Source organism: Rissa tridactyla, chromosome 7 (assembly GCF_028500815.1).
Source record: "Rissa tridactyla isolate bRisTri1 chromosome 7, bRisTri1.patW.cur.20221130, whole genome shotgun sequence".
Classification (NCBI taxonomy): domain Eukaryota; kingdom Metazoa; phylum Chordata; class Aves; order Charadriiformes; family Laridae; genus Rissa; species Rissa tridactyla.
In genome coordinates, this window is record NC_071472.1 from 42,559,761 (window position 1) to 42,579,364 (window position 19,604).

Consider the following 19,604-nt stretch of genomic DNA (forward strand, 5'->3'; position numbering starts at 1 on the left):
CGTGGGTGACTACAGCCTGAAGGACACCTCGCTTTGCGGCGCTGAGGCTCGCTGCGAGGACTTCTCCCCGGGGACGAGCATCCGAGCGGGTGCGGGGAAGGGCTCGAGTTGCAGCTGCAAGCGGGTGCAGCAAGAGGCGCCTCTGGGGCGAAGGCTGAGCCCTGACGCCAGAAGGAGGGGTGCAAACCCCTAGGGGGGCCCAGATCTTGGTGGGGCTCCCTTCTGCCAGCCGAGCAGCCAGGGCGGCTGGGCAGCAAGACATGCCCCCGGCAACGCCATGGTGTCCCCTTGGGAGAGTTCCTACTATGGCAGTGGTTTGCACTTACCCTTTTCAACTTCAGGCCAGAAGGATTTAATTTTAAAATAAGAAACTGCTTTTGTTTCCAGCTGGGAAGCCTGGACTATGGACTTACAAGACTGCCCTGCGCTGACCGTGTGACCCATTTCTACTGACCTCTACTACTACCAAAGGCAAGTTGTATGTGTTACTCGCATGAGAGTTCACACTACCGCTTCATAATTAAAGTGGTTTTAGTTCAGATTCACAGGAATAGCCTAAAATGGCCCAGTCTGAGTGGCCGTCGATGGGAAACTGCCGGCATTGTCTGACATCCCCGCTCCGGCTGCAAGCAATCCTCCCAATGTCGCCTGCTGCGGAGGGAGGAAGGTGGGGGCTATAAAGGACAGGGACCGGTGGGTACCGAGCAAAATTTTTTACCATGGACCTTCTCCAAAGTTTCCTGCAAGAGAAAGCAACCCCTTTCCTGTCCCGATGCCCCAGGAGTGGGTATGGGGCCAGGCGCTGATCCACCGGGATCAGTGGATGTGGAGAATTAAATGCTGGAGGAAAACAGTTTGGGGGTTCTGGGGGAGGGCGTTTCTAATGCTGCTGTCAACTGGCAGGAGCCCAGGGCCACCGCAGCCCCCGGCTCCTCCAAAGGATCGGATGGTCCTACCAGATCCTATAATCCCATCATCAGGGACAGGGGACATGCTCGTCCACAAAGCGCCTCCTGGCATGGGCTGACCCCTCTGTGGGGCAGAGAAAGCCTCCAGAGAAGCACCCACACTCTGCTTGCTAAAGTCCTTCTGAACTTGCTGGTGTAACCTTGTAGGGATAGGGGACATCTTCGAGAGCTGGAAAAACAAACCAATCCCTAACGAGCCCTCCGGCTTTTCTTCCACCTTTCTTGCCACTGCTTCCTGCAAGCCTCGCCTCACTCATGTCCCCAGATGGTCACAGCTGCTTCAGGCACGGTGGCGAGAAGCTTCGGCAAGTGTTTGCGCAGCTTCATGCAAAGATCTGCCGGCCAAATGCTTGCTGGGAGGGAGCCAGTGCTGCTCTCGCCCTGCTTTGCTGCCCAGGGAAGGGAAGTGATACTCCAAGGGACATCGCAGGGAGTCGGGATCAGCACTAGGATGCAAATCCCAGCCTGGAATGCCTGGGTCCCTGCTCTGCCTGGGGTACCCCAAGGGCATCCCGTGCCTGCTGCCGGCCCCTGTCCCCACTCAGCACCAACCCGGGAGAGAGCAGGGACAGGCCCCGACAGCGGTGAGATGGCTGTGGCAGATGACATTGGCCTTTTATCAAGGGTTGGGACTAGCTTTTGCAGAGTGAGGGCCATGTCACTGCTCCCAGTTCTCACGCTGGGAAGCCACACTGGTGTCCAGCTCCCTCTGAGGAGGTTGCTCCCGCTCTGCAGCCCCCTGGTCCCCTTGGTTGACCCAGTACCAAAGAGCTGCCCAAAGCTGAGGTCTCATGCCTGCATCCTCTCACGACAGCCCCTGGCCACGTGTCCGCACCCCAGTGCCTTGCTCCTCTCCCCAGCAAGACCCCTGCCCGTGGCCTTTGGCTTCCCTCCTGTCCAGGCTTTCAGGGAGAGGTGTGCATGGGAAGAAGGAAGAGCAAGCACTGGGGGGAAGGCAGCAAGGCTTTGTGCTGAGGTCTTGTATCATCAGTGAAATGCGGTGGCAGGAGGGTCCCCCTCTCCTCAGGACAGGTGGGTCATCACAGGCTTCTGCAAGGCACCAGAGGGAGAAACCTCAGCTCACTGCCGTGCCCACACCACCCCCAGCCACCTCTGCCACCCCAGGTGACAAGGCCAGCGTGCTCCCTGTCCCTTCTAGCTACCACTGCATGCAGTGAGGACCTGCCTCATCCCATGGGCCATGCGGGCAGTAGGAATTCAAAAACACATGTCTTGTTTCGTCCCCTCACCCTGGGGCTCATGACATCCCAGACCCCAGGGGGTGATGCCCATATATATGTGCCTGTCCTTGCCGGCCAGCATGCTGCGACCTGGGGCTCCACCAGCTCGAGGGGAGCATGGGGAGGGACAGGTCCCTCTGTGCGTGCCCAGGGAGTCAGGTCCCACACGGACCCCTGGCCAGACACCCTCTCGGGTGGCTGGGTTCGTACCGCAAAGAGCCGCTCCACTCTCCTGTTCTTTCCGTTGGGGTTTCTCTGTGTCAGGGAGCCACGGTAAACGGAGTTGCGGTCGAAGGAGTCATCAAGACCTGTCATAAAAGAAGAGAGATGGGCAGCAGGTCCTCATCCACCCTGCTAGAGGTTTCAGTTACCCACCAAGCCATCTGGGTTTTACTGTCCCCTGCTTACTGTGGTTTTGGACGCATGACTGCACTTTGCTCTCCAGGAGGGTGGTGGGAAGCCCTTTGCCAACAGGGAGGCAAAAGCTGCTGCTGCTTGTGTTTTGCAGAGCGCTGTGCAAGCTGGGTCAGCCAGCCAGCGGTCAACTGCCAAGGCCTTCACTCTGGAAACCTCCATGGTACAGCAAAGCCTAGGCTGGGAGGACATCTCAGCTCCCAAGGCTTTCACCCTCCCTTGACCTACTAAGTCATCTCTCCTTCTCTGCCATCAACCTCCGCCAGCTGCACCTCTGCTCACCCAACTTTGCAAGTCATTGACCTGCGCGGGAGACGGTCAGGAGACTGAGTCGCCCCATCACCCAGCCCAGGCAGAGGGGATTAGGCTCTCCTGGTGACGTCCATCCGGATCGCACATGCCTCTATCTTCTCGCGGAGCTGACGTGTCCCCTGGGCTGCCTTTATCTGCCTGCCCTTCGCAGGAAGGAGAGCAGATGACTCCTCCTCAGCACAAGGAGAAGGGACCTTTCCACCTGCCAGCCTCAGCGTGGGAAACGTGGCCGTTAATTGCCTGCACACACAGGGGAAACGCCATTCCTTCTCTGCATTAAATGATCTTTCCCCCCTTGCCTCCCTTCATCTTCCATTATCTGGAAGAAGTGCCATTCTTTCTGCCTGTCAGCTTAAGAGGCAAGATAAGAGAGAAATAGAAAAGTAATTTCCTAATGGGTCTTGCTGATACCAGGCAGGATGAAACGTTTCCAGTGATTGCCCCCTGCCACACAAGCTGCTGTGCCAAATTTCAGGTCACCACCTAATTTGAAGCACTCCCAAGCTGCCATTTGTCATAGCTTGGCTGTGGAGGGCCCTCTTGCTCCCCACCAGAGACCAGTGACCGTGGCAGGTGGCCAACAGGGTCAAGGATACCTTCCCCAAGATGACCAAGCAAGGAAGAAATTGCTCTCAGAAGAGATGATGGTCTTAGGCGAGACTTTGAGGTCTAACACCCAACGGGATTGCCACAAAAGAAGTAATGCAGATGTCTCCCTGGACCCTGGGGCGGCAGGAGCCCAAGCTGCAGAGAAAGTCCTGGTTCTTGGAGGACTGAGCCAACTCAGCCTGACCTCCGCTCTCCCATCACTGGCCCTGATCCTGCCAGCTGCCTCCTCCTTTGGAGTTATCCCCTACAGAAGAGGTTTCCCCTTCATCTGTCCTAACAGGAGCACACGATCTCGGGGAAGGGGACCCTCAATGCAGATACGCCACTGGATGCAGAGAGAGAGGACCGAGCCTCCCCCAAAGCCCAGCCCGTCCACCCACATGTCCCCCGCTCCCGCAGGCAGAGCCGTGGTCCTTACTGGTGATTTCGATGGGACTGTTGAACTTCCTCCTGAACCCCTGCAGTCCGGGCATCGCCTGCAAGAGAAGGGGAGCAGCCTGCTGCGGGGAAAGGGATGGGAGGACAGAGGTCCCCTCGGGAACCACCACTTCACAAGCAGCTCCCTGGAGACCCTGGTTGTCCCCAGGCTTAATGCTGTGCCACACGCACACCGGGAAGGTGCACGAGCCGGCACAGTTTAAGCACATACTCACTTTAACGTCATCCGAAGACTCCCCGGGACTGCTGCTGGCGGGACCGGGAGAGGGGAGGCAGGCAGCCTGCGGGCAAAGAAAGGCAGAGTTTTCTCTGGGGGTGCAAAGGACGACTTGGTCTGCCTTTCTTTGCTTTTTCACCTCTTCCATTTAGCCTGGACTGATCCCAAGGCGAGCAGAAGAGGCAGCGTACTGCCATGGCAGCAACTCTGCCCGATGGACCGTGATTATGAAAATCAGTATGGGAGCACAGGAGTTGAGTCCAGGCTGCGGTGCATGCAGCAGCCCCCTGTGCCCTCCAGCAGCCCCAGGAAGAGCATCAGTCCCCAAATACAAAACCCTCCCTTGATGCACGTAAGGAATCAGCGTCGTCCACCATCCTCCACGAGACTTCTACTCTGGGAGCCCTGGGGAGAGCAGCGGGCAGCAGGGAGGGAGCTGGGCTCAGCTCAGGAGGCCGAACAGCCCTTCACAGCGCCCGGGGACGGCAGCAACGACCCAGGGGTGCACATGAGTCTTGGGGCTGGGACCTCTCATACCACTGTCCTCCATGCTCACCTGCCCGGTCGACTTCTTCCTCGCTTTTTCCACCGGCTTCACCGTCAGCCCTGCGGCGGACAGAGCCGCAATTCGGGATTCGATGTCTGATATCTTTAGAGGGAGGAAATAAACGCACAGATGGAGGCGGAAGGGTCTAGCACCGGCTTTGTTTGCCATTGCTGGCCAGGGGTCTGGGCAGAGCCGCTCTCAGAGCCAAGCCCTCACCTCACTCTCTGCCTGCTGCACCTGAGCAGCTGCTGAGGCCACTTTGTCCTCCAGCTCCGACAGCTCTGAGTCAGTAGTGCCGCTGTGCTGAGCCCCTTCCTCAAGCTCCTTCAGGGTCTTCTCAAGCTGGTAGGTCTTTCCAGCAGTCAGGTACACCTGAAATAGAAGAAAAAAAACCCCACATTACAGAGTTAATCTGCCTGGAGTCCTCCTCTCCTGGTGCGGCTACAGCCCCAGATGCATCAGCTCCTGCCGCTATTTGACGGCTGCTGCTTTGCCTCGCAGCACAGACAGTACCAGCTAGCTCTGGCAGGGCTTTTCGTCTCATTTCCTCCTTTCCCCAGGCTTTTTGAGAGCAATTACCAAGGGGGTGAAATGGTAAGAGGTTCAATGGGAACACAGGAAGGACCAAAACTCGATGACCTACTTGAGTAGCATCAGCATCTTCATGCTGCGTGCTCAGAGGAGAGGCAGGTACCCACAAACAGGCGCTGGCTGCCATGACGCGTGGTGGCAGCAAGCTGGGACAGAGACTGACTGACTCCAAATCTGCTCAGTCGGTGCTGCTGGGTTGCCTGGGTCAGGATTTGGGAGTTTGGCCCCAGGGAGTTAACTAACCTGACCCCTGCAAAAGGCAGCTTTGCTCAGGAACTGCTCTGGATACGCAGGAATGATCCTGGCTGAGAGCAATCACGGGTGCAAATGGAGCGCAGTGCAGCGGTGGGGTGAAGATGGCAGGGCTGGCTGGGGATGCACGGCCGCCACGGGAAGCAACACGTTACCTTTGCTGCCTAGGTAAGAAGGGTAAAAGGTTCTACCCCAATAAACCCACTGGTTTTACTGTCACTTGCCTCCTCCTGGGCCACTACAACGATGCGAGTCCAAGCAAGGCAATTTAGGATGTTGGTATGCAACCACACAAGGTGATCAAATGGGTTGTGGGGCCACGTTTTTGCTGAATGATCCCAAAATCTTGGTTCTACTAATGCAGTTCCCGTTCCTCCAGCCCTCACCATTTTTTCCATTGCACGGAACTGCCTGGCACGAGCCCCCTGCACGCACTGAAGTACTGGGCATCCACCCAAATCACAGCAACGCGCCCCACGGCCCATAGGTCCCACCGATCCCCGTGCAGACCCCAAGGCTGTAACCGGCTGCGAACACTTGCAGGCGCCATCCGTGAAGCCGCTCAACCCGTGAGTCACAGGGACGTGGTTTGTTGTTGGGCCATCAAACCCTCCCAGCGCCCTGCGAGGCCGGTGGCATCCCTCGGAGCACGAGCCAGCCGTGACTCAGCCGGGGCCCTTGAGGGGAGGGCAGGATGAGCGCACAGCTCCCCGGGGCCATCGTCTGTCCCCCGCCTTGCCGCTGCCCCACCGCTGATGGCAACTGAACTCACAGCATCCCCAGCCCTGTCCCCTCTCCTGGGAGGAGGGGGGGGACCTCAAAACCTTCACCCAGCCACCCCTCTTCCCCTGGGGTGCTGTGTTTGGCCAGAAACTGGCCAGGTGGGGCGCTTTCTGAGCACACTCTGCTCCCTGCTTTTACGCGTAAGCTCTCCCCGACGAGAGATGAGCTGCAGAGCGTGTCTTAAAACCCTGCTCCCCCATTGCAGGCCGTTTCTGACAGTGAAACACAACCACCCAGGTGGAGACGCGACTCCTTGCCCCATCTGTGAACCGTTTCTTTGCCACTTGGTAAATGGCACTGCGGATGCAATCCATTTCCCACGGGGGAATCGATTCATCCGGGTTTACGGCAGCTAAAAAAAACCCCATATTGTCAGTGCTTCACACAGTCACACAAACCCAGCAGGGGATTGTGCTCTGGACGTAAACTTATCACCTGCGCGAGCCTACCAGCCCCAGGCACAAGTCAGCCTCAGCCGACAGACAGGTCACGTTCACGTTATCCTCGTTCGTAAAAGCCCCAGCGAAACACCGTGTGGAAGAGAAGTGGGACAAAAGCTTCTGCTGCAGCCGGAGCTCGGGACTGCCGATGTCCAGCAAAGCAACACCACCGCGAGCTGGGGACCGCGCTTGTTCTCTCTCCCTGGTGCTCACCCAGGGGGGAACCAGGGACCAAGGCAAGGGAAGGCACAAGACGAGAGCGTCTCCACTTGCTGCTGTGCCATTTCCCTCATAAAACAGCCCATGCCACCGTCAGACAAGACCAGACTTTTTATATCCCTCTGTGGTGCCCATCCCTTTAATGCTCAACCACCTGCTAACGAGAAATTTTTTTGGGGGGGAGGGGTTTCTTCTCTATTCCCACCCCCCCTCCCCCCCCACCACGATGCCCTCCCTGCTTGCGGAAAGCTCTTGTGAACCTTACGTTTTCTTCAAGCCCACGGTAGGCTTCGGCCACCTCTTTCCTGTCTCCCAGGCTGGGGAGCCGCCCGGCGGGGAGGGCACAGCCGCCGTTGCACTGGCTTTCTCCATGCAACGACTCGCACACCGCTTGCTCCGTGGCGTTTATGGCTCTCAGTACTTTGGCTGTGATTTCGCTCAAAGCCTGAGCCGACGACCTCTGCAAAGGCCCGGCACAGCCAAAGCAGAGGGTGGGAAGGAGGTGGGGGTGGAAGAAAAAAAAAAAAAAAAAAAAGAGGACGTTATTTTAACGTGGTGTACAAAACCAGCGCATGTCAGGGGGTGAAAGGGGCATCAGACCTTCAGGAGCTGGAGAAAGACGGAGAAGCGATAATTAAAGGGCTTATGCCGTTCCTGAAGGGCTCTCCAACCGGAGATGGATGCGTGGCTAAAGCAGAGCTTTGATCTCAGCCCGTGCTTGCTGGAGGATGGCTGTGACAAAAGAAGTCGCCTCAAAAGGCTTGGAAAAAAGGTTATCAAGGGATGCGTAGCTCGCTGGCAGCGGTGCCACCGGAGCTGGCTGAGAGCAGCAGCGCCTGGCCACCCGAAAGCCACTCAGTTACTCAGCAGTTAAAGTCTAATTGCGGCATATTGCTTTACACTTCAGCAGACCTAAGCACGGAGGCAAATAAACTCCTTAAGCTTGTGGCAAAAAATAATCCAGCCCGTAAAATTGTTGTGTTGCCACACCGCCAGAACTTGGGACTAATGTCCCCTTCCCACCTCAAGGAGCACTGACGGCAATAACACTCGTATTTGCTTGCTAAGGCACTAAGCACACGTTAAAATAGACTGAAGAAACTCATCATCTCTCTCTCAACTGATAATTCCCTAGAAACCAAGGAGATGGGGGTGATATACGCGCTGGCGACAAAGGCAAACAGTGGTGTTTACAACTCCATGTATTTCCAGGCAAGCCACCCTGCAGAGAACCAGCACGCTCAGTCCAGCTGATGTTTTTATCATTTTATGGTGCCTTCACAGCACAGCAGAATTTTTTTTTCCCCCCATTTTCCATTAGGAGCGTGTGCTTTCATCGCCACGTGCCCCAGTTAGAAGACTTCCTCCTGACCGGAGAGGAGACTCCCATAAAAACAAAGTCAGACTCATGCAAACGCCAACTCTGGGTCCGGTATAAGGGAAGTTGCTGTTAAAAAGATCCACACGGACACAACAGCCTTTAGCCAAAGCTGGGCCATCTACACATCACTGCAGGCGTTTCTAACTCAATACCGCAAGAAGGTATTTGACGCTTTGGGCGTTACCACAATGTGAAAAGTTAAATTTTGCTTCACTTCTCAGATGATTTTGCTTGAGCTGTTGCAACCCGGCGGGGTCTCTCTTTGCTGTCGTAAACTGCCTGCACAACGCCACTGAGACACAACCGTGCCCGTATCCTCCCTACTTTGGGGCTGGGTTTTGGTCAAAGAAAGCAGCAAATCTAGAGAATCCAGGCTTCATTTTACAAGAATCAAGGAGCTTACACTGATACCCGGCTAACGTCTTCCTCAGTGCAGGTCGGGGTTTGAGCCTGCTGCTGATCGGAGACAGGGACTAAGTTACCTCGGCTTGGGGAGTTACCACTCACCCCTGTGCTGCAATTAGCTGGAAATGCTTATGGAGAAGATGCGTGTCGTTCAGCCCAAGTTAAGTAGTTAAGCCTGGCTGCAGCAATCATCTAAAAGCAGCTTTTAGGGAAAAGGAGGCAGTAATCTAAAAGCAGCTTTTAGGGAAAAGGAGGCAGTAAAGGCAGCCTTTGGTAAGGATGCAGCACATCGCTGATCCTGTGGCAGTAAGAGCCCAGGAAATGGTACCCCAAACCACGAGGGAAGCCGTCCTGGGAACAGTTGCTTGCTCTAATCCTGAGATTTTACATAGAGCCGTGCAGAGTCCCGTACCCGAGACAGACTCGCTGAAGGCACCGCGTGGACTCCCTAAGCGTGTACACGCAGCCACGCTCTCCAAGCCCAGCCAGGCTTTGCCTTGCGAGGCTGAGGAGCTTTTGCTCCGCACGTCGAGGAGGGGCCTCGTGGCACCAGGAAAGTCTCCACAGCCTCAGACGAAGGAGCTTCGCAGGAGAGGAGAGGGGCGGCGCAGCCCCCGCTCGCTCCCTTGGCCGCCAGCTATGGATGTGTCAGAGCAAACGCACACGTACCCCCTTCCAGCGCCACGGCGGAAGGGAGGGGATGAACAAATGAGCCATTAGAGACCCAACCAGGAACGCTGACCTCTGTGTTGTGCTAATGGACTGTCTCGGGAGGCTCTGCGCTACCAGAGACACACAATACCTCCCTTTCTTTGATGTGTGGCTGAGTCACCCGGGCTGTCACCGGCTGCCCATCACCGATGCTGTCACCCAGCCCTGCCTCCTGCCAGGCCAGGTGAGGGGGAAGTGGTCCGGCACCTCTGCCAGCTCTCGCTCCCCAGCCAGGGGAGCCGCTGCCCTGCAAGGCTGCACACAAACGAACGCCTCTCCAGCCCCTTCCCGCGGGGGGGAAAAAAGCAGATCTCCGAAACGCAGCCAGCAGGCAGGGGGATAAATCAGAGCTGCGCTGGGCCATGGGGGTGAGGGACCCTCTGGGGTGATGGGCTGCATAGATGCTGTGGTCCCTCCTCCTCTCCCCAACCCATGTCCCCGCGGATCACCCAGCACGGAGCAGGGGACAGGAGCCAGCACAGCACTGTAAGTACAGGAGATGCTGGACCAGCAGAGCGAAAGCAGGGCCAGGGATTTTGGGAGCCCCTTCCCTAGCACAGGAGCACTGACAGGTCTGGAAGAGACATTTCAGGCTGTAGCAGGTGCCCGACAAAGGCTGCCAGTACTAAATCATCGCCGAGCTCTTCTCCCACCCCAGGACTCTTCTCCGTAATGAAATCCAGATCCTGAGACAACTCTTCTAAGCAGATGTGGAGGTTGTGTACCTCTCCGTGGCAGGCAGTAGCCCACGCAACCTTTAGGAGACTTCATTTTTGACTCTTGGATGAGACTGGGAGAGCCTACAAGGACCAGATCCAACACCTGGGGACTTCCCTATCCCTTGACACCCCATTTAAGCAGGCAGCTGACCAGACAGCCTTGGGAGGCATCGAAGTGGAGGTGTGGGACAGAACAAGAGATGCATTACCACGGTGTAAGCTATAAGCCACTGAGAGCAGAAGGAGCCGCAGACGGAGCCGAAAACAGTGTGGCGGGGAGGACACAGATTACCTCTCGAGCCTCTCTGGCCATGTCATCACTGGAGCAACTCATCTCTGGTTTCTTCCCTCTCTTTTTTTCTTCATGCTCGTCTTCTTCAGAAGAAACTTCTTTGTCACTGATGTTGCTGGCTAACTCCTCCAGCTTCCTCTTCAACTCCTCCTCCTCAGCATCAGGGTCAAGTTGGGATTCTGGGGCTGGAGACTGAAGGAGGAGAAGAAGGGAGTTGTGTAAGAGTCCCCTGTGGTGGACAATGGGGTATGGCCGGATCCAGACACAGCCACCACGACTGGCCAGTGGAGGAACTCAAGGAGTGCTCCGCAGATGGACTTTGCAAAGGGGACTTTGAGACCCCCTTTGAGTGCCCATTTTCACAAGGGGTGGTCAGACTGCCCAGGGAAGCAGCACTCCAGCTCCACACCAAGGAATACATCTCCAGAGGTCCCTTCCAACCCCTATCATTCTGTGATCTAAGGAATCTCCCATCCATTTCCCCCTCCCCCCACCGCCCCCAGAACTTGCTTGTTCTTCCCTATGGGAAAGTGCCTTTTCCCCCTCCTTAAAAAGGTGTGCATGAGGGATTTGGGGTGAAAACCCACTGTATTTTCATTAAGAACCACGCTGGCTCTGAGAGCGGAGATCACAGCAACCCAAAGACACGGTCCACCAAACTAAGGGAAGCAGCCACATGAAGTACCGCTCCCCGAGGTAGCTTTCAGAGCATCTAGGTAACCTTACTTGTAAAGGGAAAACACACAGCAAGTTTTCCTGTAGGATAGATGGCATATTTCCACCCAACCCTGTTATTAGGTGCAATCTACCTTACCTGGAGAAGCATCCTTTAAACTCCCAGGCGCTGGAAGGGAGCTCCAGAAGTTACTGAACTCACTGTCCCTCGCGTTAAGACGGGAATACGATTATCTGTGTCATACCTGATGGGTTTTTGTCTAAGCTGTTCTTCACAGCCTTGAGCAATGGCATCCGCAGCAGGTAATCTTTCTCCCAGGCAATCTATTCCCGGGCTCTGCCATCCTTTCTCCTGGAAAGCTTTGCTTAATAGTCAACCTCAGCCTGTCCCGCAGCGGTTTGGACCTGTTGCCTCTACTCTGATCTGCCCTAGACATAGGAATAAGTCATGGGAACCTGCAAACCTGCACATCTCCTACTCCCTTGGTCAGAGTTACTGACAGACACGCTGAATGATTACAAACCTGGCGATCCCCATTAGGAATTTTAGAAAAAAAAGATAAAAAAGAAGAAATTGCATTGTTTCATCTATGCCTAGGGGACTTGGCTGTAATTATCACTGTCCATTCTACTGAGCCTTCAGCCGCCAGAGCAGCTCGTGTTGATGGGTTCACACAAAGAAAAAAAAGGGTACCTAGTCCAAAATTAGAAACCCAAAATCAATGTTAAGTGATCGAAGCATTCACAGACTCTACATCGCTGCCCAGCTCTAACTTAATTTGGCTGTTTGCTTCCAAGCTTGATGGCATGGTTAGACAAGGACGGCTCAGAAGAGATACAGAAACCCTTCTTGACTCAGATCTCATATTCACAACAACCAGGTCACTTCCCCGTATGTACTAATTGATTCTCCCATGGTTTCAAATGAGCCATCACAGCTCTGCAGATGTACCAACACCCATGAAATTAGCCTTTCATAGAATATTAAATTGAAGCCCAATTGTCCTTGTGCAGGAGGGGCGAGGGAGGCACTATCTTGCACGGGGGCCCATATGCACGGGTTAAATTTGCTTCTGTTTCTGTCCTGCTATGCAATGTTTTCTAAAGCGCTCCATCACCTGAAACTAGAGAAGAGCCTCCAAGGCCAAACCAGAGGATTAAAATTGAACAAAGTGAGTCTTTGTGTCTATCTGGCTTTCTCCCTGCAACCCCGGCTGTTTCAGAGCAGCCCCTCCGATGACAAGGGGAAGGGACCGGCGTGTCCCATGCTGTCTCCCTGCAGAGAGAGCGCCTGGCTTTGCCCAGTTACCTCATCAGACCGCACCAGGATTTTTTCCTCCAAGCGGTTCAGCATGCGTTCGATTGCGGACATGCGTTTGCTGAGCTCATGAATCTAGAGAAAAGGAGAGAGAGAGAGAGAGAAGGAGTAGAGAACAGACCAGCCACCGCTGCCAGGGCAGGGAGAAAACAGCGCAACCAGCAGAAGAAAGCAAGCAGCAGGACGCTGCCCCCGCGGGCTGAATTAAAAGACATTAAAAAAATTATGTTTTGAAAATACAGCCCTGGATACCCTGAAGAGCTCCAGGACGTGCACGGCCTCTCCTCAAATCTGGAAAACTCAAAGCGATGCGGAGTACCCGGCACACCGCAATTCTCACCAAAGCAGCGTCGGTAGCTTTGATGCAGCGAACATAAAGCCTCATTCACTGGCCTCGTTGTGTCCCTTGTCCAGAAAAAAGCATCAGGCTGTAACAAAGCCCGGTATCTTGCCATCATTCACTCGCTGCCTCAATTTCAAGTCAACAGGAGTATTATCTTCCTACTAACATGTTTTTTTTTAAGCAGCGACTGCCCCATCACCCCCCCTGCTAATACAGCGCAGGAAAGTAAGAGGGAAGAGGTAAGAATTTCCCATGGCAAATTCCGGAGAGAAAAACTAAAATTGAAAGTTTACGGCAACACACTTTGAAATTTTCTGACTTCTGCCTGCATTGATTTACAAGGTGCTTGGCCCTCCTTTTGCCCTCACTCTTCCAACTGAAAGAAGGGAAGGGAAGGGGGAAAAGGGAAGGGAAGGGGGAAAAGGGAAGGGAAGGGGGAAAAGGGAAGGGAAGGGGGAAAAGGGAAGGGAAGGGGGAAAAGGGAAGGGAAGGGGGAAAAGGGAAGGGAAGGGGGAAAAGGGAAGGGAAGGGGGAAAAGGGAAGGGAAGGGGGAAAAGGGAAGGGAAGGGGGAAAAGGGTTGCTTTTCATGCTCAAGAGCCAAGACAAACTTTTGTGGTTAAATCACTGAAAACATAAAAGGAAGCTTTTTTTTTCTTCTTTTAGAAATCGACATTTTGCTTTCCTTAAAAAAAAAAGTCTTTCTCCTTTGATGCAAACAAATAAAACACAAATGATGAGAAATATTGCCCATTTTATATAGATAAAACACTGTCTCCCACATCACTCCTGTTCTGAGTGGCTGCCTCCCATTCAAAGGGGAATGAGCAGCAAATGCAGTAAGTAAATGCACTAACAAAGAGATGCGAGGGCTTGGCTTTGTTTTTATAACATTCCCGTCCTCTCACTTAGTTTTTGTGCTTCCTAGTGTTCAATTAATTAGATCCTCACAACAGCTTGGAGAGATTGCATCTGCTTAAGGGAAGATGAATATAAAAACCTGACACTCCGGAGAGCAGAGCGCTGTAATTACCGTCCCGAACTCAATGCATCTTCAAGCAGCATTAAACCCGCAGGCAGGACGCAATCCAGTCCATCTCTAAGTGGTTTCTCCCTACTGTTTAAGGCCTGACTCCTGCATGGCTCCTGGTGACAATGAGAAATCTGTGATGGGCCATCAGCTTCAGAAGAAGAGATGGTGACAAACCGAGCACCCGGCACCACCGTAACAGAGGTTCAGAAAGGTCAGAGCATAACGCACGGTTTGCTGTTGACAGGCTACAAGGATAGGAGCTGAAGACCTTGCTTACGTTCTCCTTCCCAAGCAAGGCTGGTTTTAAGGCCTGGTGGTCACCCCACCAGCGTCACCCACCCCATTAGGGGTGCATCCTTTTCAGGGGCCGGACCGCCCTGCGCTGCTCTCCGCAAGACAAAAGGCTAGCAAATGCTGCTCTGTATTAAAATATTTAAAGCAAAGAAACTTAAAACACAGCCCATAAGGAGGACATCAGTTAGGGCAAACCATCACTTGCTGCTGGGGAGAGAAGACAGGTTGCTCTAGCAGAGGTGCTGCCTTCAGTCTCTCAACTACCCAAGACCCCCAGCAGAAGCTTTATGCAAAGAGGAGGAGCCAGATGGCATCAAAGCTTCAGGAATCCAGAACTGCTGAGCTCCTGGAATCACAGGACTAGGGAACAGCCTCTGCTTTTGTCACTGGAAAAGTTAATTTTCTTGTGTTTGTGACTGAACAGAGTATTCTCCCCAGAATTAAAGCAATTTTCAGATCAAACATATTTTGACAAACTTGCACCTAAGGCAGTTTTGGGAAAGAGGGTCACAGAGATGCAGGGCAAAGAGCTGAGCTTTCCGACTCTCAAAACCTTCAGACGTCAACAAGGTGTCTACCAGGAAAACTTTTGCGTTTTGAAGCTTTTGAAGCCAGGCTACGGGATTCAATACAGGGTTAACAAACGTGCTTCTGGACCCTACACCCCACAGGTCAACATCTTGAGTCGCCCAAGGGTGCAGCCTCTCCGAAGTGCAGCACCAGGGTGACCAGTTGTGCTCACCCATCCTTGCTGTGCCCTGGGATGTCCCGTGAGAGGCTGGGATAGCTCAGAAGCCCTGATGATGGTTACGTGGCATACCCTGGAAGTGCCTGTAAGCAGCTCAAGGGCTGCTTTGCTGCTCGGGACAATGCAACTGCTCGCTGTCCCAAATCCCTCATGGTCTGTCTCTGCCCTCGTGCCAGCCTCAGCCCCTCCATCTCTTCCAACCTCAGGACGAGATGATGGACACCAGCCTCTTCTGAAACTCTTCCAGCCCTGCCAATGCAATAGAGCTGGCTAGCACCAAAGCCTGGATGTTCTTGCCTTCTCTCTTCTTTGGGCTTGTATCTGGCCTCTCCTTGGCCAACAGCAACAGTGATGCACGCGTGCATCATTCTGAAGTTAATGGTCCAGCAGAGAGCTGGGTCTCTTCCTGCTGGCCGAGGAGAAGGCTCTGTGGGAGGGTGGTTGCTAGCTGTAAACCCATCAGCAGCACAAAGGGCAGGAAGGGTGAAGAGCCATTTAAGCGGATGATCAATGTTGGCATAAGAGAAAATGGGGTTAAATTGGGAGTGAGAACATGCCTTGTAACCATTAGAGTGACAACGCTCCACAGCGGCCTTCATACTGGTGTGACAGAGCAAACCACGAAGCATGCCGGACTGCCCTGTAGCGAGAGCTCGCACAGCTGATGAAGGAAGTCAACTGAAGCATTGGTAGGAATTTGTCCCCGTTTCCCCACCGCAAAGCACGGTGCACATTTCATGCCTAACGTACCATGGCCTCATTAAGGATAACCACTCCAGGGTTCTTCCATTTACCGCTGACTGAAAAAGGAACGGCATTTGCTGATTAAAACATGTGCCGAGAGAAGTAAAAGGCAAAGGCAAAGTTTGCCTACACAGGCACGTGAAGTGTGGTGCTGAAGGATGGTTGTGGTGACAGATTCCCCCACCGATTCCCCAAAGGGGTCCAGGGTGTGCGAAGTTACCATCTGTAAGCAGAAACAAGCAGCGGGATCTCGCTGTGTACCTGCGTAGTTGAACATCACCGTGTATTTTGCGGCTTTTGCAGAGGTCCGAGGGATGCTTTTTACCATTCCCACCACCCACCATTTGCAAAGGTGGCATCAGGAACTGCGGGTCCTTGCTTGACAATTAAAACACAAGCTTGCTGCCTTTTTGACACCCTCCTCTAGACTGTTCCCCCCTGTTATCATCATTCAGGAGAGATACAAGACAGGTCGTCTCGACCCAGTCCTACTGGGGCAGGAACACTCCGCACTGCAAGGGAAGAAAAGGATCTTGATGCTTATTAAGTATCCCTCTCCAAACCTTGGTCTGATCATAAAGCACCGGCACATTCAATTGAAGAAAGCCTTTTTGCGGACGCAGAAAGCCATAGGTAACTCACAGATTAATAAGGACAGGACGGAAATTAACAGCAACAAAGGCAGGTTTGTTACTGCGACAGCGGCATGGGCAGAGTAAAGCACCAGTGCCTGATTTTCTCTTTGCCACAGGTGTAAAAGTGGAAGGGCTGGAAGGAGGACCTGGGAGAAGCCGCACAGAGCTCCAGAGTACTTCTGTGTCATCCTAACGGTGCAGAGAAAAGTCTGTTCTTCCTCACCTTAAGGAATGATGGGGCCTTAAATGCACCTCCCCAGGTCTCAGCCCTGCTCCCATTTCACAACCACCGTGGCAGGTTCCTCACAACTTGGAGAGCAGGAGATGGCCTGGGCATTCATCTAGCTGGTGCCATGCAACTGTGATGTGGCACCTAGATGAGCCAACTCCTAGCTCATCCCACAGGCCCACTGTATCGCTCTGGCAATGCAAAATTGCCCCAGCTTCTTCAGCTCCTGAGCTGAAGAAGGATCTTGAGTCTACAGAGATCTGTGATCCACTCTGCTCACTCTTGGATCCCGCTCTGCTCACTCTTGGATCTGCACATGGGAAGCGTGGGCACCAAACCACCCCTGCGCAGAAGGGCCAATGATCGTGTGCCACCAGAAAAGCACACCAGCTTTTCTGCTCGTGCTCCACAACCATCCTGGCTGGCAGACGGATTGCTGTGGTTGCACCCCAGTTTGCCATCACTGCTTCCCATCTCCTCTGAACCAGATGGCACCATCCTGCACCTCACAGATTACAAGCCTCATTTATGACAAGCGAGGCTTGGCCGTAGACTTGGTCTCAAAAGAGGTTTGACAGCTGTTTGGTACCTGATTCCCGGAGTGGCTGACGTTATCCTGGGAGGAGGTTCTGTTCCGGCGTTTCGCGTGATGGGGTGGGTAGGCAGGGAACTGGGCTCCCTTGACGTCCTCATCAGAGGTGTCCATGTCTGCAGAGCACTGGGACCGGGGCTGCTCATTCCAGGGGCTGCCTTTGGAGAGAGAAGGCTTCAGCACAAAGGCACAAGAGACTGACACCCTCGAGTTCCTTCCTGGACACAGGTCCCATCCTTAAGACAAGCAAATAATGAGGCACTTCTCCAAATTACACTTTCTATCCTTTGGCAGGAGATGCTTCTGCAGGAAAGACCGAGGTTAAGGATGGCTACCCTGGGCCAGGCTGCAGCTCCATCCACTGTGGCCGCACAGCGCCTAGCTCAGCAGGGTCCCACACAAGGCTGCCGAGATAACGGTGGGCACAAGGAGCAATGTCCTTGCTCTCGCATGCCCCAAACAGCCAGGCCACTCACCAAAAACTGCTATTGCCTTCCCAATTTTGTTGAAGCCCAGATTTAGACTCTGCCTTTCATGCATTGTCCAGGTGCTGGAAGATGTTTAGCTCAGGCTAGAGAGGTACCAGTCTAGGATGGAGCATTTAAAAGAGTGGAAAGTCTCCTTTTTAAAGGGGAATTTCAAATGAGGGAAAAAAAACAACCACCAAACAACAAAAACAATGAGAGAAAATGGAATTAACAAGCCAGAGGGCCCTCTGAGGGGCTCAGAGTGGGAATTTAAACAAGGCACAATAAGGTTTACCCAGCGTTTCCGAGTGCCCTGAAAATACAACCAAGCAGTCGGAGACCCAGAAGGATATATCCTACAGCTGCACGTGCACAAGCCACTGTATGCAACCCTCCCGGCTCTGCTATCACAGCAGGAAAAACTGTGGTAGTAAAAGGCAAATTCTCCACCATCATTTGCTGGGGTGTATTTACAGACTCAGAAAACCACAGATCCTGTGGCCTGTAGCTACTTAGGAATCCCCAGCGCTTGCCTCCAGTTCTCGGACAGTCTTACTCCAGTTCAAGTCCCCTTAAAACTGTAAGCTTTCTGCGCCCACTCCATCCTTTGGCAAGGAGTTCAACTCATCTGTTACTGCCTGCAGGAGGAAACACATCCCGCCGTTCCTAATAGCATCATTCTATTCCATCTAGTTTCTACCTGACCTCCAGGTATGAAAGGGATTCACACCTTAAGGACAACCCCTCTGGCTTTGAGAAATGAGTTTGTTGGGAACAAGACCAGCCCGTTTCAAACAACTAACTCCAGCCGATTCCTTCATGGGGTGGGGGGTGGGAGGGAATCGCTTTTGCAGAGGGGTATTTTGTCTTAACACTCAAGCTTTTTAGTTGTTCAAAAAAAAAAAAAATCAAAGGCATTCTCATATTGGTCCAAGTCTTGTGGCCACTTTTCCCCAAGATACAAGAGGAGCCTGGCCAGAGACACCTACCAGGTTTCGCATTCCTGTCCAGGCTTCTTCTCCGTGAATTGACGGTGAGCCGAACCTCTGTGCTGAAGAGCTGCTCTGGTGGGCTCACGCCTGCTCCCTGTTCCTGCAGGATGTGGTGGAAAACTAGATCCGCCTCCGCGACCCTGGACTCCTTCTGGGAGGCATCTTCAGCTGGGTTGGGGAAATCTGGGAAGGACTGAGAGACAAGGATTGCTGCTGAGCAGCTGCCGCAAGGTCTCCCTGCCTCTCCTGACCTTTGCCAGCAGCTCCTACATTTCTCCTCCCATCAATTGCATCAACATGCATCGATTGACTTTTTGTAATGCCAATTCCTAATAATCCATTTAAAAGCCTTCTCTGGCTGGTGAGCCCTGAACAATACTTCTCATCGCTGCCAGAGGGCACTGTTAATTTTTACAAGAACTAGGCACAGAGTCCCTTCAGCTCGAACGGGTAAAGCTCTCGTCTTGTAAGACACGGTACCCTTTCGCTTCCTCCAACAACAGCCACCTCCTGCCCCTCGAATAATCTGCAACCGATAAATCTAATCCAGATGATCTTGACAGAGGCCAGCCCTCCTAAGACTCCTGTTGGATTCTGCTGCGTAAAGACAGGCATAGATAATGAAAGAATGAATCTACTTGTTTGTTCAAAAGTCTTATCAATTTACATGGAATGGTGTGAATTGGGTTGGGTTTTTTTGTTTGCCCCCCCTTTTTTTTTTTTTTTTTTTTTAAAGCCTTTGCTTCACAACTCAGGGCATCCGAGTCCTACCCAGGGGCACAGTTTAAAGTTTAAAGCTACCTATTTTATTTATTTATTTATTTTTTAAAAAGTGAAATTTCACCAGGAAAGCTAAACAAGGGCAGCTCAAAAAGCTTGATCTGAAGTATCTCAGGCTGGAAGACTTTTTGCTCCCCAGAGCTGGAAGCTGGAGAGGGCTGGCCCCAAGCCCTTGCTGGGATCGTGGGGAGCAGCTCACTGCCGTCGCTGGTGCCAG

General features: G+C 53.3%; 1 protein-coding gene across 6 annotated transcripts in view; it reads right to left on the bottom strand.

Annotated features, from left to right (window-relative positions):
- Window positions 1-19,604, bottom strand: part of MLPH (melanophilin) — a 28,920-nt gene continuing 9,316 nt past the window's right edge. For 2 of the 6 annotated variants that reach the window (XM_054210233.1, XM_054210229.1), the window contains 11 exons: window positions 18,605-18,800; window positions 17,146-17,306; window positions 12,524-12,607; window positions 10,540-10,731; window positions 7,297-7,491; window positions 4,963-5,118; window positions 4,756-4,848; window positions 4,198-4,263; window positions 3,963-4,020; window positions 2,420-2,517; window positions 1-2,018 (listed from right to left, as the gene is read on the bottom strand). In XM_054210233.1, the coding sequence (XP_054066208.1) occupies window positions 1,992-2,018; window positions 2,420-2,517; window positions 3,963-4,020; window positions 4,198-4,263; window positions 4,756-4,848; window positions 4,963-5,118; window positions 7,297-7,491; window positions 10,540-10,731; window positions 12,524-12,607; window positions 17,146-17,306; window positions 18,605-18,800 (1,326 nt within the window). In that variant the 3' untranslated portion in view covers window positions 1-1,991. The remainder of the gene's footprint in view (window positions 2,019-2,419; window positions 2,518-3,962; window positions 4,021-4,197; window positions 4,264-4,755; window positions 4,849-4,962; window positions 5,119-7,296; window positions 7,492-10,539; window positions 10,732-12,523; window positions 12,608-17,145; window positions 17,307-18,604; window positions 18,801-19,604) is intronic. The other 4 variants (XM_054210230.1, XM_054210228.1, XM_054210232.1 and 1 more) reach the window with 2 other exon arrangements.